Below are 21,110 nucleotides of genomic sequence, written 5' to 3'. Positions count from 1 at the left end.
CAGTTCCAGCAAATAAGCCCAATGATAGCTTTTATTCCTGGCTAATCTGAGAAGAGTTTCATAATAAATAAATATATATATATATATATATATATATATATATATATATATATATATATATATATATATATATATATATAAATGAAATGGTTTTGAAAATGAGGTTTGTTTACTTTGTTGTTTTTTTTGTTTTTTTTTTTTTACATAACAGACACTGTAAAACTATTAAGTTACTTCTAAACTGCATTCTATAGTATGAGCTGTTCACAGAAGATTTTATGTTTCAGGGAGCACCAAGTCTGAGGACAGAGCTGCTCTGTTGAAGAAATTTAATGAGGAAGGATCTCAGTTCTTCATCTTCCTCCTCAGTACCAGAGCAGGTGGCCTGGGTCTCAACCTGCAGGCTGCCGACACCGTCGTCATCTTTGACAGCGACTGGAACCCCCACCAGGTACATCCATCACTTCATTTTCCTATTTCTGACCTGTAAGGACAGTGCTCGTATAAGTGATAAATATATTGTGATACAGTAGTGTTGACATTTGTTTTGATCAAATCCACAAAATATAGCTTCAGATGGGCAGATGCGCGGGGATATTTACTGCTTTTAGGATAAACTGAGTGTTAACTAGTCAGCTTGGGTTTGATTTTTTTTTTTTTTTTTTTTTCTATTTTTGTGCGCTCTAAAGCAGCTTGTTCTCTCTCAAAACAGGTCATTTTATTGTATTTACAGATGTTCTTGGCTAGGGTGGCAAATTATGGAGTAAATGGATAAATAATACCACATTTTCACTGAATCTGTTGTATCACAGCAGACTATACATACATGCATTTTTTGAGAATCCCCCAGCAGGAGTCATAGTTACCTCAAACAGCTGAAATTTGGAATAAAAACCCTTTAGTCCCTACTGCCACAGGGATGTTGGGTGTCTGTGGCTGCCCCTCGTGCTCAGTTCTGTTCAGACGGCAGTCAGACCACCTGTTGAATTGGAAATGTATATCCATTGCATGCTGTTTTCTTTTTAGTCTTTGCCTTCACTTTTTCAGCTTCCACAAACAAGACTAAACGCAATGAAAAGCGAAGGAACGTGGTGTTAAACTGTACAGTGATCATGGCTCCCTGTTGACTTTGATTTAATTTCCTGAGTTAATATTTAACTGAACTGGCCAAACTATACTTTCCAACTAAAAAAAAAAACCTCAGGATTTCAGAAAATTGCCGTTCTCTGGTATTTTTAAGTTTAAAGATGTTTACTTTGGACTTTGTTTTTGGTACATATGCGCACATATGTTCCCTTTTTAATCTCGATTCATGCGGAGCATTTCTTTTCGATCTGCTGACTATAGGACCTTCAGGCTCAGGATCGGGCTCACCGCATCGGTCAGCAGAATGAGGTGCGTGTGCTCCGTCTCTGCTCCGTCAACAGTGTGGAGGAAAAGATCTTGGCTGCTGCCAAATACAAACTGAATGTGGATCAGAAGGTCATCCAGGCCGGCATGTTTGACCAGAAGTCATCAAGCCACGAGCGGCGGGCTTTCCTTCAGGCCATTTTAGAGCACGAGGAGCAGAATGAGGTTTGTAAGATGTTTTTTAATCTAAAGTTTAACTTTTAAGCGAAAATGTTTAGAGCCTAAGACGAGATTTTTGGGACTAAATTGGCATTTTTTCTGATGAATGTACAAGCTTATGAATGGATGTTTTCCACTTGAATTGAATTATTCTTCATGTAATGAGATAGTTTTGATTGCATTGCAGGAAGGCTCAGTGAGGGTGTTTCATATGATCTGCAATTATTTGTCCTTCACTCATTGTTTTGTGTTTTTGTGATACAATCTTAACTGTTTATTTGTTGAAGTGACTGTTTTTTTTTTTTTGTATTGAACGGAACATGATAGAGAGCTCTGTTTTACTGCGACAGTTAAAACCCGAGTAAAAAGATGTGGCTTTGGACCGTCTTGCTGATTTCATCTTGTTGATTGCAGGAGGAAGATGAGGTACCTGATGATGAAACCCTTAATCAGATGATAGCCCGCAATGAAGATGAATTTGAGCTCTTCATGGTAAGAAAAGTACATGTTTTTGTCGCTTGTAAAACAGTTAAAATGGAAAGTATTGTTTATAATCTTCGAAAAGAGCAGTCGGCTAAAGCTGGTTGATTGCAGGTTGCGCACATTCTGACAAGCCTATTCCTCTGGTAAAAAATGTTCTATTTGCTCTGACACTTCAAAGAAGCATCACTTTGCATAATAATCGCCTGTGTTGCCATTGCAATTGCAAGTAAAACAGTTGGCTTTTTTACACTTCACAACTCTGTAACCCTCTTGTGTTTTAGATATCTTTAATTGCTGTTTTCCCTTGTGCCAAAACTACTAGTTTGCTAAACACCAGTTGTTTTTCAAATCAAATTTGATTTGTTTCTTCTTTTTTTTTTTAAAAAAGCTCTCAAGCTTTACAGGGTCCTGATGTTGATGTTGTTGTGTTTTCATTTGGCTTGAATCAGCATTGTGCTCTGTGGTTGCTGGGCACCCTGTATGAAACATTCATAGCTTGAGTTTACACTGCTGCTGGCAAAAGCCTCCCTAAAAATGCGATGAAGTTGGTCAGTTGGACTTCAGATCTGTTGCTCACAGAGGCCCCTCTAAACTGGGCACCTGATGGCTTCTTTGGTCTTTTACCATGATGATGATCCATGATGACTCGACATTATTACCTTTGCTTTTCTCATTAACACCGTCCGTTCACCCATCAATCAACCGGAGTCATGTGACGTAAACAAATTCACATAGATGACTGCATAGATTTTTTCTACATTTTTTTTTTTTTTTTACATTTTTCACATAAGCCAGTTAATTACATGAAGGTATATGGGTCTATGTTAATTTTAGGAAGGAAATACAGTTTATTTGGATTAGAAGCAGTTTGTGTTGTGTGGCCTGGGATCAGTCTATTCCCCCCCCCCCCCCCCTCCCCTGCCTCTTCTGACACACACAACCTGTATGACTCTCAGCAGCAAGTTGATGTGACAATGAGGGCGGCCCAGCGCACACTCCACTAACTTGACATGGAAATGAGTGGTCTAGAAAACTGGCAAATTTTTTATTTATTTATTTTTTAGGGCGGTCGCCCACATTGCCCATAGCAAAAACCGGCCCTGGTTGCTTGCTGTGATCACAGGACTTTGTCACAGAGAAAAAGACCTCAGCATGGTGATAGCATGATGGTGGTCTATGATAAAACAGTAGGGTTTTGGTTTTGGAATGTTTTTGACTGATCCTGATGCTTTATGGATCCTCCATCACCTGTTTATTTGAGTATGAGATCCATCTTATGAGATCCATTTATATGCTTAATCATTAAGGAACCTAGAAAACTGTCACTATTTGCCACTTAACCTATGGTTTTCCTCTCTTTCCTCCTCAGCGCATGGACATGGACCGACGACGAGAGGATGCCAGGAATCCAAAACGTAAGCCTCGCCTAATGGAGGAAGACGAGTTGCCTTCTTGGATCATCAAAGATGACGCTGAGGTGGAAAGACTCACCTATGAAGAGGAAAAGGAGAAGCTGTTCGGTCGAGGATCACGCTGTCGTCGCGACGTGGACTACAGCGACGCACTGACTGAAAAACAGTGGCTACGGGTATGGACGGATTTTTATCAGGGTGCAAATAATTTTTATTCCTTCGTCAGCAAACTGCAAACAAGGTGATAAATGTAAGCACACATAAACACCGCAGTCAGAACTATCAAAAACTTTATTTTCCCCACATCTCGGCTCCCCTCCACTGCAACTTATTACAGCCGTCTGAAATATTCTATGTTTTGATAATTGATTATTGAAATAATTGAATACAGAATACTTCTTGGTGTTGCAGACAACCTTGTTTAGTCATTCATTCAGTGAGCATTAAAAACTAATATGGTATCTTACATTGTTTCAGATATTTGTGAACACGTCAGTAACCTGCAGCCTGATTTATCGGGTCCGAAACAACTGTGCATTGAATGTGACATGCGTCTGCGCTCACAGTGAAATTAGAAATCTGGAGTATCTACTCTACAAAGAATAATTTAGACACATGCATCTTATAGATTTGTGGCCTGTTAAACAAATTGCAAAGTCAAAAGTAGTGATGTGTTAAGGCTCTAGCATGGTTGCCGCGTCGGCTAGCGCGAGCGGTGTTGATGACGCCACGATTTCGTGCCGGCTGTATATAGTGGCGCAAGTCGATGCACCCGTACTTACAATTTTCTCCGTCAGAGGTGTCGCTGCTATGTGACGGTTATCGCTACTCTACAACGAAGAAAGTCGAGAAGAACACAATGCCGCTGTCGAGAGCAGGAACACGGTCATCAATGATGCTGCTGCAGTATCTGGAAGATGAAATGCTTCGTGTGTTTCTGTGTTTCACGAAGTTCGTTAGCCAAGACAATTAAGTCAATAGAGGTGAAGGTCTGAAACCCCCGGCATCACCACTTGGAGTCTCTGCCCTCTTCTTTGCCTTCACGTATCTGTCCCGTAGCTGCTTCCACACATTCTTACAGAACTCTCCCTCTTTCCCCAAAGTTCTGCCAATCTCTGTGCACCAGTTTTGGGAGTTTACGTGCTCCCTGTGCTGTTTCACTGCAGTTTCGTACAGCTGCCTGTACAAACGCACCTCCTGACTGAGCCTGGTCTCAAATTGGTCCATCCGGTTTGTCGTTCTCGGCGCAGCCAAGTTACAAAAATCAACTGGTGCACGACAACGCGCTGCGCCGTCTTTTCAAGGCAAACGCCAGGCCTGAAACGTCTGTAAATCTAGCTTCTGTCTGTAGCAGACAAGACCTGGAAGAATTGATTTATTTCCTGTGTTTGACGGTCTGGTCTTTTTCTAAAACAACTGAACATTAATTTCTCGCAGTCGTTGGTGGTTGGAGACTTTACTCCGTCGGGCATTAACACGCAGATGGCAGATACAAGCAGCTACAGCGGAGCCTGTACACCGTTTATATAGTGTATCAGGCGGGCCACTCACCCGATGCCCCGCTCAGACCGAACAGTATTCGCCTTCAACTGTAAACTGGAAATGATTTAGATTTCATAAGAAGGAGGGTACGTTGGGGCAAAAGAGTGTAGAGCTTACCGAACACTTGCCTTTTTGAGACCTCATCGTGAAGCCCGGTTTTCTAATGCAGCTTGAGTAAACAACAACGGCTTCAGTCAAGACCAAGTCACAGATACTGCAGGCTCCATTCCAACTAAGTCCAGGGTGATTACATCTATCAGCCAATTGATTGCTAAAGATTTACAAGCTTACAGTGCCGTTGAGTGAAAACTTTCATGGTATGATATTGCACATACTTAAGAGCTGTGGCAAAGGATGGCAAACGATAGTATTTGTGACAAATGTGTGCCAGACTTGTATGTTTACAAACTTGTATATTAAGGCAAAGAACAAATGTTTTTTTTCCTACGTTAAGAAGGAACAAAACTCTTGTGATTTCCTCGTTTTTTTTTTTTATACAATGCACATTTCTTTGAGGGAAGTGAACTAATTCTACATCTATAATTGTCCTAATTTAGTTGCATATAAGATATGCATGTCTGTGACTGGTGCAGAAATCATGGCAATGTCTGTGGCTGAGTCTGAGTGTGTGAGTGTGCACCAGCCAGCATGACGTGTTCAGTGTCTGTGTGACCCTGTGAGAAGAGAGCTGTGCTCACTTCACGTTCTTCAGTTGAAAACTGGGTCTTAGAAGAGATTGGAAACCAAATCGTTGCTCGTTGTGATGCCAGCAGCACTCAGTGACCCACATCAAGAAGACTGTGACGCTCTCCCCTGGGGAGTCACCTTAAGCCGGGCAGATCCATTTTATTGACTGGCACAGAGGTTTCAGGGAATACTAGAATAGAACAATGACACTTTGAGGCCACGTTGGCTGTGGTTCAAACAAAGTCTCATTAGAAGAAGACTTGTTTGCTGTCCCATAAAGAAGGAAAAAAAGCACCGTGACCAGACTACACACATACCGTATATGTAAATTTGCTGTTGCATAGGAGTTACTCACTCTAACATCTCTTTTTAGGAGAATACAAATCATCTGTTTTTAAACGTGATGCCATGACACTGCAGCTCTGCATCTCACAGGTTTAATGACTGATTATGAACTTTGTCTCGTGACCTTCAGGCCATTGAGGATGGAAATTTGGAGGAGATGGAGGAGGAGATCCGGCTGAAAAAGCGCAAACGCAAGAGACGTCCGGACAAAGAATCTTCGAGCAGAGACGACGGAAGCGCGAAGGCCAAGAAGAGACGTGGACGACCGCCGGCAGAAAAGCTCTCCCCCAACGCGCCCAAACTCACCAAGCAAATGAACACCATCATTGACACGGTGATCAACTACAGAGACGGGTAAGATTTCTTTATTTATGCCTCATGCGGTGTCTGTGGTGGCAGTATTCTCTTCTGTCACAGGTGGTCACCGTGTTGGACCAGCATAAACAAACGGCTTGTGAAAATCTGAGTCAGTAAATCCTGATTGCTTCATGATGTTTTTACTCTGACGCTGGAGAAATCTCCCAGAAGGCCACACTGATTCAGGCAGATCAGATCTCTTCACTGAGAACCACGCACACACCAGCCTGTTTATTAGATTACTTCTGGAACTTAAGTGGCAACCATCTTTGTCCTTTTTAAAAAGCTTGAAAAATTCTTTATAGTTTTAAAGGAGATCAATTACACTGTAGGGCTGTAGCGATACACTAATCTCACGATACGATACACGATATTCGGCCAACGATACGATTCGACATGAATCGTCGCTGATTGGACTGGTGGTCCAACCTTAGAACCGGAAGGACAACACAGCCAGACAAACGGAAACAAACGAACATGTCACAAACGTGAGAGCTGTGCACTTTATACAACATTTTTATTAACTAATTTATCACTTTGTTGTGTATAATGTGATTCCCTGGCATTGTATTGCATTACCTTAAATGGACACTGTGTAATATATTAAGTCATTTATTAGCTCAAATCAACATATTCATTCATAAATTAGTCCTCATTGGTGTAAAATTATCTCTGTCAATAATCTCACTTATCCTCCTGAGTGAAGAATAACTTGTCTGTATCTACATAGAGCGGGCAAGCTCTATGGAGGCTGCCATGTCCTTCCAGTCTATGAAAAACGACGAAGTGCCGAGAGGGACATAAAGCACTTCGAATCGCGTTTTCCCCAACGCCAGGCCTGCAAGAGGAAATTACGTCTTTTTGACGTCACGTTTGCACGCAGGTATAAACAGAGCCAGTCTACGCCATTAGACATTCTCTGGTATAAACCAGCCTGAACGGCCTGCACTTTTGTTCGCAATGGAAGACCATAGTTATGCCACGCCACAGGAGGAAGGATCCTCATCGCCAAAAAAGCGAAAAAGAGAATCTTGACATACCGCCTGCCGTAGTTCAACAAGTTGCAACGCACATTTGAAAACGCGAGGCGCTAGAGAGCAAATTTATTCGACTGCAAAATAAAATTGCACCATTAGATGGGGGAAGAAATTACACAGTGTCCCTTTAATGTTCTGTGTCTTCACTAATTGTAACATCTGACTTTTCAATAAAGTTTGCTTTAAACAAAATAAATAAAAAATTAAATCAATACTTTATCGGGAAACGAAATATCGATATATATCGCAGTATCAATAAAATTGCTCAGCCCTATTACACTGTATATATCTGCACTCTTAAGGGCTTTTTTTTTTGTGTGACCTTAGAATTGAATAAACTTTTATCTCCTCAATTTAGCCGGGCAGCGGTCTTAAGTTTAATTTCCTCCATAGAACACACTGAGGTACGTCATGTGTATCGACACATGTAGAATTATTTTGCCATGACAAGAAATCCCCTTGTTTAAAGCATTCATGACATTAGTCCACAGTGAGATGTAGTGCTGTGCGATATGGATAAAATTATTATTTTTTTATATATAAAATGAATAGCAATGCCGTCTGATTTTGTAGTGTCTGCAGGACTGCTTGTCGATATACAGTATATCGTACGACATATATTGTAACATCGCACAGCACTAGTGAGCTGTTTTCTTAGAGGTGGCTGTTACTGTGTCAGTGCAATTTACCATCAGAAGCCCTGAAACCAGCCTGAACGACAGACGAATCCAGTGTTTCTGCTTTGATAATTACAAAACAAGAAGAAAAAAAAAAAGAAAAAAATCTTGCAGAGTACAGAAAGGAACTTTGAGGATTAACAACTGCTGGAGTGGGGCTTTGGATAAAGAGCAATGCTATGTTTTCATTGTATTTCCTGTACATAGTTGAGTGATTCCTTGTGGGTTCTGGTTGAATGATTATGTGTAGGAAGCTTTGGAGTTTAGCGTATTTGATGCAGAACACAGGACAGTTGTCTCCGGTTGTCTCTGATGTGGAATTCCAGCGATTTTTATTTTAATTATTTTGCTTTTGGTTTCCAGTTTCTCGTGCAGTCATAAATGAACCACTACAGTTTGAAGGTCACACCACCGGTCGTTGAGTATTTGATAAAAATATTTCTTTTGCTCAGTTATTTTCAGTTGGTCCAGAATTTGAGCTGCTGTCCTGCAGCTCAAAGGCAGAGTTGTCCAACCTGTTGGACCTCTTTCTTTATTATTCAGCAGGTGAGGGTCTGAACAGAAGATTTCTTTTTCTCCTGACATCTGTTGAACATTAGAGTTCATGCTGCCTCTCTACACATCGTGACAGGAAGTCTGTTGGCTGAATTGAACTGAAAATAAAGAAGACACACATTCAGACTTTGGCAGATGGATTAGTTTTGGAGCCACTCTCTGTGTTGGGATAGAAAATGTGGGAAAGAAGCAATATTTTTGAGGATCAATCAAATGCCTTGGTTTACAAGAAAAGGGAGAAACACAAAAACCTTTCAACATAAACTATCTCCTTTCCCCCATTTTCCTTGCTGTATGGAAATGAACTAGGAAGAAAATGCAGTCAATACTTGCTTGTAGCGGGATGATGAATATGAATTTATCGTGAGTGGTTTGTGTGGGCTCATGCTTGCAGTATTGTGTTCCGTCTTAGACAAACCTTGCAGTTGATGAGCACTGAACATTTTCAGTTTATTGTTATAGTTGTAGATATATTGGAATAAATCAATGCAATAATCCGTGTGTTCAGAGGAGGGACTCGGTCCACTGGTGTCTGCAAAGTGATTTGGATTTTATTTAACCTCCTGCTCATACGTGCCATATTTCTTAATCATTTGTCTGTTTACATTATGGCAGCTCTTTTTATGCACCCGACTGCTTGTTGTTTACCTCCCTTATCTTGAAATGGTTTGAGCATTATTACTTAATTGTTAATTGCGCTGCATTCTTTAGCTGAAATCAGCCTGTTTGCACTGATAAGTTCACTTTGCATTCTGACAGAAGCTTGTATCTCAGTTCTCCATATGCCTGTGTGTGTGTGTGTGTGTGTGTGTGTGTGTGTGTGTGTGTGTGTGTGATAGCGCATGCATCTGTTCTGTGTGGTCCTCCTGACTCCGCTCTGCTAGTCGAACGATTGTTGTCATTGTTTTCTTTGTTTCAGTTCCATCCATGAGGGCAGGTTGAGTAACAGAAATGTCAGTATGATGCAGTACCGCAAACTAAATTCTCCAAAATTAGTACACAATTGTCTCAACTAGGGCTGGGCAACAATTACATTTTTAATCTAATTAATCACATGATTTCCCTGATTAATCACGGTTAATTGCATTTGTACGCAAAATCCATTCATTTATTCAAAAGTAGTGTATAGCTTTTAGCATTTAGTTTTATTTTAAATGTGCTGCCATATGAATGAAAGTGCCATAACATTTGTTGTGCAAACACACTTTTAACATCAGCATCTTTCTGTAGTTTTTATGTAGAAGCCTCGCTCCACTGTCTGTCTCCTTGAATGACTTGCTGCTATCAGTTGTGTGTTTTGCCTTTAAGTGACATTTTAGACTGGAACTACTACGCTGAGAAGACAATTCAACTTGGCAGAGTTTACAGATGACTTTGGTTCTGTCGACTCCGCCGTCTGGAAGAACTTTAAAATGAAAATGGCCGAGTAAAAGTTCCGTACCCTTCTCCATGTTTGGTGGATCCACCAACTACTTTCTTTTCCGGTTCCGCAGCTGTGGTGCAGTGGGTTGAGCAGGCGCCCCATGTACAAGAGGCTATAGTCTTCGCTGCAGCTTATTTCTATTTCTAATAATATTATTTTATGTTATTTTTGAGTGTTGTACTTTGAGAGTGAAGTTTAACTGGAGTCAAATTCCTTGTTTGTTTACTCAAACCTGGCCAATAAAGCTGATTCTGATTCTGTCCCCGGTTCGAGTCCCGCATCGGACAACCCTGTGCTGCATGTCGTTCCCCCCCTCTCTGCCCCCTGCTTCCTGTCTCTGTGAACTTTCCTATCCATTAAAGGCACAAAAGCCCCCCCAAAATGTAGTTTTTTTAAATTTAATTTTTTTTTTTTTTTTTTTTTTTTTTTTTTTTAAATAAAAATAAAAGGCAAGGCAATTTTATTTGTGGAGCACAATTCATACACAGGGCAATTCAAAATGCTTCACAGCTACATAAAATCACAAGAAGGCAAAAAAATCATTTAAAAGAAATAAAAAATAAAATAAAGAAATTAAAAACCCATTAAAATAATCATTAATTAATTAAAAAGCAAAGAGTGCAGATAAAATACTTTCAGTTGTCATATGCACAGCTAAATAGAACTGTTTTCAGCCTGGATTTAAACATTGTCAGAGTTGAGGCCTGTCTCACATTTTCTGGAAGACTGTTCCAGATGTTAGGAGCATCAAACTGAAACGCAGCCTCACATTGTTTAGTCCTGACTCTGGGCACCAGCAGGAGAGCCCTCCCTGAGGTTCTCAGAGCCCGAGTTGGTTCATATGGCTCTAACATGTCAGAGATGTACTTTGGCGCTTGACCATGAAGAGACTTGTACACGAGCAGAGCTGTTTTAAAGTCTATTCTCTGAGCGACAGGAAGCCAGTGCAGAGACCTGAGCACTGGACTAATGTGGTCGTATTTCCTGGTTCTAGTCAGGACTCGAGCAGCAGCGTTCTGGATGTACTGCAGCTCTCTTATAGCCCGTTTAGAGATCCCACTGAGCAGGCCGTTACAGTAGTCTAACCTGCTGGAGACAAATGCATGGATCAGTCTCTCTAAGTCTGGTTTAGACACTATTCCTTTGATTCTGGCAATGTTTTTTAGATGGTAAAAAGCTGCTGATGTTACAGATTTAATGTGGCTGTTAAAGTTCAGGTCTGAGTCCATTATAACCCCGAGATTTCTAACTTGATAGTTAGGTTTTAGAGAGAGAGTCTCAAGGTGACTGATAACACTTTCTCTTTGTTTCTTTGGGCCACAGACAATGATTTCAGTTTTGTCTGAGTTTAGCTGGAGGAAATTGTTTTGCATCCACACACTGATCTGTTCGATGCAGCGACACAGTGTATCTACAGGCCCGTGTTCTCCTGCCGTCAGTGACACGTAGATCTGAGTGTCATCTGCATAGTTGTGGTAGGACACATTATAGCTGCGTATTAGCTGGCCTCGTGGAAGCATGTAAAGATTGAACAATACGGGTCCCAGGATTGACCCCTGGGGAACCCCACAGGTCATAGCCATTTGGTCTGAGACACAGTTACCAATTTCAACAAAATATTTCCTGTCCTCCAGATAGGACTTGAACCAGTTTAAAGCATGACCAGAGATTCCCACCCAGTCTTCTAACCTCTGTAATAAGGTCGCATGGTCAACTGTGTTAAAGGCAGCACTCAGGTCCAGCAGAACTAAGACTGTGACTCTACTTGCATCTGTGTTCAGGCGGATGTCATTTGTCACCTTGATCAGAGCTGTCTCAGTGCTGTGGTGGGGCCTAAAGCCTGATTGGAAGGTATCAAGAGCATTGTTAGACAGGAGAAAGGTATACAACTTTTTCTAGGACTTTGCCTAAGAATGGCAGGTTTGATATGGGCCGTTAGTTGTTCAGTACTGTGGCATCAAGATTGCTCTTCTTTAGAAGAGGCTTAATGACAGCGGTTTTTAAGGCCTTTGGAAATGTTCCAGTCTGGAGTGAGATGTTGACTAGATGAGCAAGTTGTGGTAACAAACTGCTCAGCACAGACTTTAGGAATCTAGTGGTCATTTCATCAAGGCAGCACGTTGATGAACTCAGACTGCAGATGGTCTCTTCGACTGTTTTGTCAGTAACAGGTGTGAAATGTGTCAGCTCTAGGTGTCTAGCTGGCTGCAGAGTAGTTATTTGTGTTGTGGAAATGATTGCATTTTTAATGCCTTGAACTTTGTCATTAAAAAATGTTGCAAACTCATTTCACTTGGATGTAGAAATGAGTTCTAAAGGCAGTGAAACTGGAGGGTTTGTTAATCTGTTTACTGTAGCAAACAGGACACGAGAGTTGTTACTGCAGTTTTTGATGATTTCAGAAAAATAACTCTCCCTCGTTCTACGCAAAGTCTGGTTGAACACACATAGCTTTTCTTTGAAAGTCTCATAATGAACCTGGAGCTTTGACTTGCGCCATTACCGTTCGGCTTTCCGGCACTCCCTTTTCTGTGCCCTGACCGACTCTTCTTTCCTCCATGGCGCCCTTTGCCTACTTTTAACCATTTTAACCGTGACATTGGCAATGGTATCCAAAACATTTAAGAGACTTGATGTGTAAGAGTTCAACAGATCATCAACATCAGAACACAGGGTGTTCTCAAACCTAATCATTTCCATAAACTGTGTCCCTGTTCTGTCATTTATGAGTCGTCCCCGAACAACTGCAGACCCAGCTGCTGATTTGGGTAAAGTAGATAGGCCGAAGAAAACACAGAAATGATCAGATAAAGCAACATCGACATTCACGTTTGAAATAACAACACTCCTTGAAATGAGCACATCTAAAGTGTGCCCTCTGTTGTGGGTGGGCTCAGTCACATGCTGAGTTAGACCAAACATTTCAAGGACAGCAGTGAGCTCTTTAGCTTGCTTGTCATGCGCTACGTCCACATGCACATTCAAGTCCCCTGTTATGACTAAACAGTCAAAAGCAGTGCACACAATTGAAAGTAGTTCAGTAAAATCATCAATAAAACAATTCTGTGGTGGTTTATAAATGGTGATGTAAAGTATGGAAGATTGTTTTATCTCCATTTTGAATGACACATTCTCAAATGATGAAAAAAACCCAAATGACAACTTGTGGGTGGGTATATTGATATATCCGACAGCTTTCACAGGGCATGTTGAAAGGATTGTAGTCGCTGGCTCGTCAGATAAGTTGTAAAAAGAATAAAAATGATTTTAAAAAGTCTTGGTTCACTTAAAAGAAAAATAATAAAATTATATCCAAGACTTGTGGAAAGAAGTAAAATGATTTAAAAGCAAATAAAGCGATAAGCAGCAGGAGGAAGCAGAGACACGTCTGCACTCTTCAGAAGCAGGAAGCAAACATGCGTTAATGCGTGATAAACAATTTATCAGCGTTAAATAATCAATGCGTTAACGCGATATTAACGAGTTAACTCGCCCAGCCCTAGTCTCAACACTTATTGTATTAGAACATGATCATATTTTTTCCCCACCAAACACACGAAGGATGAAAAGTACTGCAATTTACAATCAGCAGCTTGACAGGATGAAATCTGGATTTCATTATGTGAAATTTATTGATGTGGAATTATTGTGCTCGCAGGTCAGGAAGACAACTGAGCGAAGTCTTCGTCCAGCTTCCGTCCAGAAAGGAACTCCCGGAATATTATGAGCTGATCAGAAAACCTGTGGACTTCAAGAAGATCAAGGTCTGTTAACCGTAGATTAACACGAACATTAAGAAATGACCGTCAATCTCGGATTATGATGAACAATCTGAATGTTCTCATCAGAAAGTTCTTTCGTGATGTTAAACTCAGTGCCGCGTAAATAAAGGAGTATTCTGTGAAAATGGAATGAATACTTTGAGATTCTGGAAATTAATTAGATTTTTATTTCTTTTGTTTTTGTGTGAGTCTAAACAGAATCACAGATAAGGGAACTTTATCCCCAATCCAATAGTATTTTAAAGAGATACATAAATTTTGAGCTTAAAGAAAGGTTCCTTTTCTTAGTAGACAGCGGTCAGAACGCTCTGTTTGTAGAATAAGGCAGGGAAGCTGATGGCGAGCCAAACTAACGACTCAACGTGATGCAAAATATCCAACCCTGTGAATTTAAACTGTTTGAGAAAACCCTATAATGTGAATTTTTTTATCGCTTCATGGGTGCTAAACTTTTCAATTACCGTTATAGTGCACAGCCTTTAAATAAGCAATCATTAACTGATGGCCGCACACTAAACGTGCAACACTGATGTTCATCAGTTGAGGAAATATAGTGGCAGAGACATCGAGTGTTGTAAACATTCACAATATTGTTTGCTCGAACCGGTTTGATTTTATGAGTTTTGAGTTGTTTTAGATGGTGAACATTAGCTTCTCTTGAGCGTCCTCTGAGCAGTTGTTAAGTTGGCTTCACCCCCCTTTCAGTCTTAGAGCGCTCTTACTGCTGCCCACTGCAGGTAAGACACTGACGGCTCAGAAATACTTCACACAACCCGTCCTCAAAAACAACAAAACATCATGCGTCACGTCCACTTCTAGCGACTTCTCGTCAGTACTTCACACAACCCTACTTAATGAACACAAATATCCTATAAAAGACAGTCAGAAAAGAAAGAATCCTTGAATGTCACATGCGTTGAAAGCCATACGATGAGTAGGATTCAAACTGGCTCCTGTTTTTCTGCCAACAGGAGCGTGTGAGAAACCACAAATACAGGAACGTGGGAGACCTGGAGAAGGATGTGATGCTGCTCTGTCAAAATGCACAGACCTTCAACTTGGAGGGGTCCCAGGTTAGAAACTCTTCTTCACAACTTTCTCTAATTTGCTTCTTCTAATTAATCCCTCGGTTATTTCTATGTTTGCTGGTGTGTTCAAACCTATGTATCAAAGTTACTCTCAAGTTTTTCTGAATCTGTCAATTACTTGGAGAACTGCCAGAAAACTTGCTGCCTGGAAGCATCACTTTGGGTGAACGTCATTTTCTGATCATGCTCGTCTCTCAGTGGTGATTATGTGCTCATTAGCAGATGAGCATTTCACCCATTCGATAGTGATGTGCCATGTTTGGGCTTTCCATGTTTATTTGGTGAGAACGTGGGTCTTCAGTTGGTCTTATAGACCAACTGAGTCCATCACTAAAGATTCTCCCGCTCAGGCTTACTCCTGCTGTTGTGCGGGAACAATGCTCCACGGTTACTGGCATTGTTTGGCGCTGTCAGGACAAGCTTGTGTTAAGAAATCTAGACTTTGTTTCTACTAATTAATATGGCTGCACCACTGTTGGTCCCAGTTTCATGGCGCTGTTCAGTAAATCTCTGTAGCAGAGCAAGGATTAAAGTATTCAATTAAAAAGGAAAGTTGTATGAGGTTATGTAGCGGATCTATTTTTTCATGACTTCATCTTCGCCCTCTGTGATCCTTTTTAAAGAGACTTTCCCCATTGACTTTGGGTTTCATTCAAGTGTCTTTGCGGCTGTTGAATAGCCTAAAAAGAGCTTCTGTTCAGTTTGTTTTCTGAGGGGTTCATTCTATAATGCGTTAGACACCACGAGACGAAAATACAAAAATATGTTTTAAGGTTTAGAGTTTAGCTTTAAAGGTTTGAAAGTCACAATTCTGTAAATGAGCAGTATTTACGTCCCTGACCGATCGGCTTTTCCATGTTATTATTCCACCCCTCAGCTCCCTGTATGTATAACCATCCTTTATTTTTCCTTCAAAGATATATGAGGACTCCATTGTCCTTCAGTCTGTGTTCAAGAGTGCCAGACAAAAGATTGCCAAGGACGAAGAGAGCGACGACGACAGTGATGAGGATGATGATGACGACTATGAGTCGGAGGCTGAGGGTAAGACGCGCACCTTTCCGGGCCGTGCACAGAAACAAACACATTCAACCTTGCATCATCTTGTTAAAATCCTCCCCTGGAAGCTAAGCCCATGCTGTTCAGGTTTTCTATTCACTGCCATCCCACTGGGAGCACCGTGGACTATGTGTCAAATTAGACTGAACTGGGGGGGGGGGGTCTCTGAGAGCTTTTTTTTCCATGTTTCTGTGGCAGAAAAGAGCTTTTCATCACATCTGAAAAGCTCGCCCCCTCCCATAAGTGTTGATGGCACAGCTGACAGTACACAGTAGACATGTACACGGATAAAAGCACAATATTCTCCTGCAAATTTTTGTGTCTGCACAATTTGCTCCATCCAACATAGTTATTGAATTATAAAAATGGAATAGTTCATGAGACCATTGTCTCTTTCAGGAGGAGTTTTTTCTGGTTTAAGCAGTTGCCGGTTGGAGATTGTTACCACAACCACAAGGTGGCAGTAATGCACAGAGCTGTTTGCCAACCGCAATGAAAGCAGCACACTGAGTGCTTCACCACAGCCAGGCTCCAGAAAAAGGAATCTGATCATGAATGTTTCAAATTTTTTAGTTTTGCAACTATACTTAACAATTTATTCAAGCAACCAACCGATTTTTTAATTTTTTAACATTGTAAAGCAGATAGACACCTGGATTTTGAATAATCATTCACGTACAAAGATTCATGTCCCGTGAAAATAGCACGACACAAATGATGGTCCCTATGGTTTCATGCCATCATTTCAGTCAGCTTATGCATCATCACAACATTTATTTCTAACCAGAATGACATTGTTTTAAAGCCAAGATCTTTAATTAATCATTGCAGCATTAGACTGATATATAAAGTCCTCTCCAGCACATGCCAAAGAGTCTGTTTTTTTTTTCCTCTCCTTGTACAGAGGTGTAGATGCTCGACACGAATCACCGATTGCATAAATGATCAACATCCTCCCTGTGCAGAAACTCCGAGAAGACACATTTTCGAACACTTAAACTTTGTTTAAAGTGCTCCTGTTTCCTGCTCGTATTTCTTTCAGCCAAGTCTGTGCGGGTGAAGATCAAGCTGGGCAGGGAGGGCCGCGGCCACGACAAAGGCAAGAAGAGGCAAAGCCGAGGGAAGGCCAAGCCAGTGGTCAGCGACGACGACAGTGACGAGGACCAGGACGATATTGTAAGTGTATTTTATAGAAGCGCGTATCCACAGGGACTCAGATGTCAACTTGTTTACTCAAACCAATTTCGAAAGCAGAGGGTGTTTGTTTTGTTTGTTTCTCCTCATCGGTCACTTGAGACTGGTGCAAACACCTGGACCTAATGTCGTTGTTGTTGTTTGTGCTCCGGCGTTTCTTAAAGAACCAGAAGAAACTGCTGTTTTATGTCACAGCGCCAGATGTATCGGTCAGTATGAAGGAGCGAGTAGATCGGAGGGTCTGGGCGCAGGCAAACGTATTTCAGCAGAGACATAAATACCTTTCCAGGAAAAGCATTCAGCAGGTCTACTTCATATTTTTGTCAAATGCATTTATACTAACGTCAGTGTCAGAATTTGAACTGTTAACAATCTGCAGATCAGAAAACGTCTTTTATTCTTTTCTTTTCATTGTTTTAATGGAATCTGGAGAAATGACACACTGAAGCATAGTGGATGTCAACCCTGGTCATTACAGTCCTGTTTGCTCCAATCTTGCTGTCCAATCAGCATCTCTGTCACACCTGGGGTGCCAGAGAGGTGGCATTTATTGTTGTTAAATTGTCTGTAGAAGAAGAATAGATTGTAAAGCACATTGCATGTCAGGCGATATTTAAAAGCACTCGTGACAAGTCTCAGGAACTGAAGGCAGTGTTGTCATGTTGTTCCTGCGGTCCAAACAGGCTAAATGTGTTCCAGGAACTCTGTAATGAAATGGTCTCATTAAAAAGACTTGATCTTAGCTGCTTGCGTCTCATGTGGATGGCAGATTGGGTCCAAGTTATTTCTAAGGTAACGCAGATCAATATCTTTACTGAAACCATAAACACATCTTTTTTTTTCTTTATCACCACGTAAACGTTATCCTCTTACATAAAAGTTAAGCTTTTCCCGGCACAGTTCACAGTAGTGGCAAATATTCCTGATCTCCTGTCTTCGTGCCTTTGTCCTTCCCTCCTGAGAGGAGGAGATGAGGAAGAGCCGCAAGGAGAGAGGAGTCGAGGCAACAAGGATTTACCAAAATACGTTCTGGCTTCAGAGCTGGCATTATTTATTCATGCCAATTAAATATGACACTCTATATTCTGGCAGTGAGAACATTTTCCGAGCAGCTGGGCATTAGTTGGTTGAGTGATCCAAATACTTATTCCAAACATGAGTCTGAGGCCAAATGACTGAGGTGGCGATGACATACCTCATAGAAGGGCATCCTTTCTTACCCAAGTAGTTTTTGCATTGCCCAGAATTCTTTGGGATTATTTGGGAAACTATCATGCAAGCCTGCAGACACACTGCAGTGGAACGTCCGCTCTGTGTGTCACTGTGTGACAGTTCAGAGTTTGGCCCACACGTATGGATGATCAGCCCCTAAAATCCTCAACAAAGCTCCGTTTCTCTCATCCTGTACTGCAAGGATCGTATGATATTATGATTATTATTATCTCCCATTGTTGTGGGGTTGTGATTATCTGGACATCTTTGATGTTCCTCGGTGGAAGAGGATTTGAAGTCCCTGCTAACTATATTGCAAAGCAGAGGAAGACCTCTTGGATTCAGTGTTTACTTCAAAGGTCAGGAGTCGTGTGGTCTGATGAACACTTCGTCACACAGATCTGAACAGCAGTTTCCCACAATTCTTTGATCGACACCTCCCATTTGGAGTCAAAAGAATATATTGGTGCCCGATTGGAGTTGGAGAGTGCTGCACAGATTGCTGCTGCTGCTTTTATCCCCGCTGCCAGCTCAAGTTGTAATTGGCTTTCTTCTTTCCCTTTGAAAGATTTATTTCAGCTCCAACCTCCCACTTGTTCTCCTTTGTCTTTTTGCACTTGATGAATCAGTCACTGCAAACCCTGCATGAAAAGTACTAACTGCACTTTATCAAGTCATTAATTAGTTTATATTCACCTGAAAATATTTCTCAGACTTCCCATCTATTCTTCTCCTAATCCTTACCTTAAAGGAGCATTTCCCCACTTTGAAGAGTCGCTGATCAGTAGCGCAGTAATCAAGGGGCTCAGATGGCTTGCTGGCCTGAGAGGATATGTTATAATTACATTATTGTTTATATTTGACTCAAGGATTTAATAGGAAACTTGCGTCATTAGTTGTAAATAATGGAAATTGGAATATAATCTGTGGCCACAGAGTAATCAAGAATAATTCAGATGTTTTGTTCCTTCTTTCAGAAGAGTGTTTAAAAAAAAAAAAAAGTTGGTTCGGAGCCCTCTGTGTAGCATCCCGTCTTCTTTTAACAACAGTCTGTGAGCTGAAAGAGACCAGCTGCTGGACCTTTGGGAGAGAAATGCTGTCCATCCCTGTCTTCTTTAGGATTCTAGCTGCTCAATAGTCCTCCTGGGTCTTCTATGTTGATGTTTTTGATTCATGATTCACCAAATGTTTCGGTTGAAAGGTCTGGACTGCTACTCTTCTACTCTGAAGCCATGTTGTCGGAGCAGATGCAGCATGTGGTTTCAGACAGTATTACTGAAAAATACAAGCCTTCCAGATGTGCAGGTTGCACTAATGCACCGTCATAGCCATCAGAGATGCATGTTTTTTTTTTTAACTGATTACTGCTAACAAGCCAGATGGTCCCTCTCCTTAGTCAGGAGGACACAATATCCATTCAAGTTTCTGTTTGCCTGACCACAGAACAGTTTTCCACTTCACCTCAGTCCATTTTAAAGGAGCTGTGGAGAAATCCTCCTCCTTCCTTGTCAGCTGAAGTGGGCGGCCTGAGGCCAGCTCCTCTCTGATGGTGCGTAAGTGCTGTTTGTAATGGCAGGGCCTGACTCGGCTGAACTGTTTACATTAACCTTCAGAGAGTGGCCACATGCCCCCTTACTCTGAATATTAATGCAGTGTTTGATTTAGTCAGCTGCGCCTCTGCCCTTGTGGTGTTTTAAAGCTCAGTTTTGTTGTTTTCTTCACCTCTTTGTCCCAAGGCCCAATGAAACAACAGGAAAGGATCTAAGAAAAGAATTAGCCTGCGTTGGAAAGCTTTCCCGCTCGTTTCTGGCTGTTTATATATTCAGTTTGTGATTTAGTGTGTTTCCTTTTGTCATTGCACACTTCAGGAAATCAACTTTAATCGTATAAACCCCCCCCTCGGCATGTTTGCCTTTGAATCTCGCTTTTTGATGCTCTTCATCTCCTTCTTCTTGCAGGATCTGTCAGACAAGAGCAAAAGTGACGATGAGTGAGGATGGAGAAGCAAAGGCGTGAGGATGTTGTTTCTGCCACTATAAACAAAAGGACAGTATCTTCCATCGCTGCTGTTTTTTTTTTTTTTGTTTTATATATATATATATATATATATATATATATATATATATTTGTCTTCTTTGTGAGTCTGCAGTGTGCGTCTTTTCTCCAAGCTGTGTTTAAATGTATTACTAATAAATCAATAACATACAGCAATACCAATCAGCTTATATTCCGGTTTTTAAGAGTTTTGTAGTATATTTTTTAACTCTGCTTAAACAAATCCTCTTTAGAAAAATACATTTGTCATTGTATACGTGCTTTTGTTTTATTTGTATTTGCTTGCTTGCACTTTTTGGGGGTAAAATTAAAAAAAAATAAAAATGGTCACGGTTTTTGAAATGTCAACAAAAAAAAAAGTATCAAAGCAAAGACTTTGTTTTTCATTTGGAGTGGCTGCTGATTGAAAAAGCAAAAGGCAATCAAGTTTTTTTTTTTTTTTTTTGGATTCCTTGTTTGACGTCGTGCTGTGCCAATTGTTTCAACTTTAAAAGAAAAAATGAAAAAAAAAGGAACTCCTAGGTAAAGCTTTTATTTTTTGGAAGCTAATTTTAGCTTCTAGGCACTAAAACCATGTTGATATTCAAGACTCCTTTTAACGACTGGCTCTTGAAGAGCGTTTTACTGTCTAAA

General features: G+C 40.9%; 1 protein-coding gene across 5 annotated transcripts in view; it reads left to right on the top strand.

Annotated features, from left to right (window-relative positions):
- smarca2 (SWI/SNF related BAF chromatin remodeling complex subunit ATPase 2) overlaps positions 1 to 20,801 on the top strand; it is a 55,225-nt gene extending 34,424 nt beyond the window's left edge. For all 5 annotated transcript variants that reach the window (XM_075467294.1, XM_075467295.1, XM_075467290.1 and 2 more), the window contains 10 exons: positions 288 to 451; positions 1,348 to 1,575; positions 1,984 to 2,061; positions 3,422 to 3,640; positions 6,169 to 6,392; positions 13,746 to 13,851; positions 14,841 to 14,942; positions 15,875 to 16,001; positions 17,059 to 17,192; positions 20,381 to 20,801. In XM_075467294.1, the coding sequence (XP_075323409.1) occupies positions 288 to 451; positions 1,348 to 1,575; positions 1,984 to 2,061; positions 3,422 to 3,640; positions 6,169 to 6,392; positions 13,746 to 13,851; positions 14,841 to 14,942; positions 15,875 to 16,001; positions 17,059 to 17,192; positions 20,381 to 20,416 (1,418 nt within the window). In that variant the 3' untranslated portion in view covers positions 20,417 to 20,801. The remainder of the gene's footprint in view (positions 1 to 287; positions 452 to 1,347; positions 1,576 to 1,983; positions 2,062 to 3,421; positions 3,641 to 6,168; positions 6,393 to 13,745; positions 13,852 to 14,840; positions 14,943 to 15,874; positions 16,002 to 17,058; positions 17,193 to 20,380) is intronic.
- The last annotated feature ends 309 nt before the right edge of the window (positions 20,802 to 21,110 follow it).

The sequence above is a fragment of the Odontesthes bonariensis genome, chromosome 6 (genome assembly GCF_027942865.1).
Source record: "Odontesthes bonariensis isolate fOdoBon6 chromosome 6, fOdoBon6.hap1, whole genome shotgun sequence".
NCBI lineage: Eukaryota > Metazoa > Chordata > Actinopteri > Atheriniformes > Atherinopsidae > Odontesthes > Odontesthes bonariensis.
Note: the sequence above shows the minus strand (reverse complement) of the source record. Positions and strands in the feature narration are given on the sequence as shown.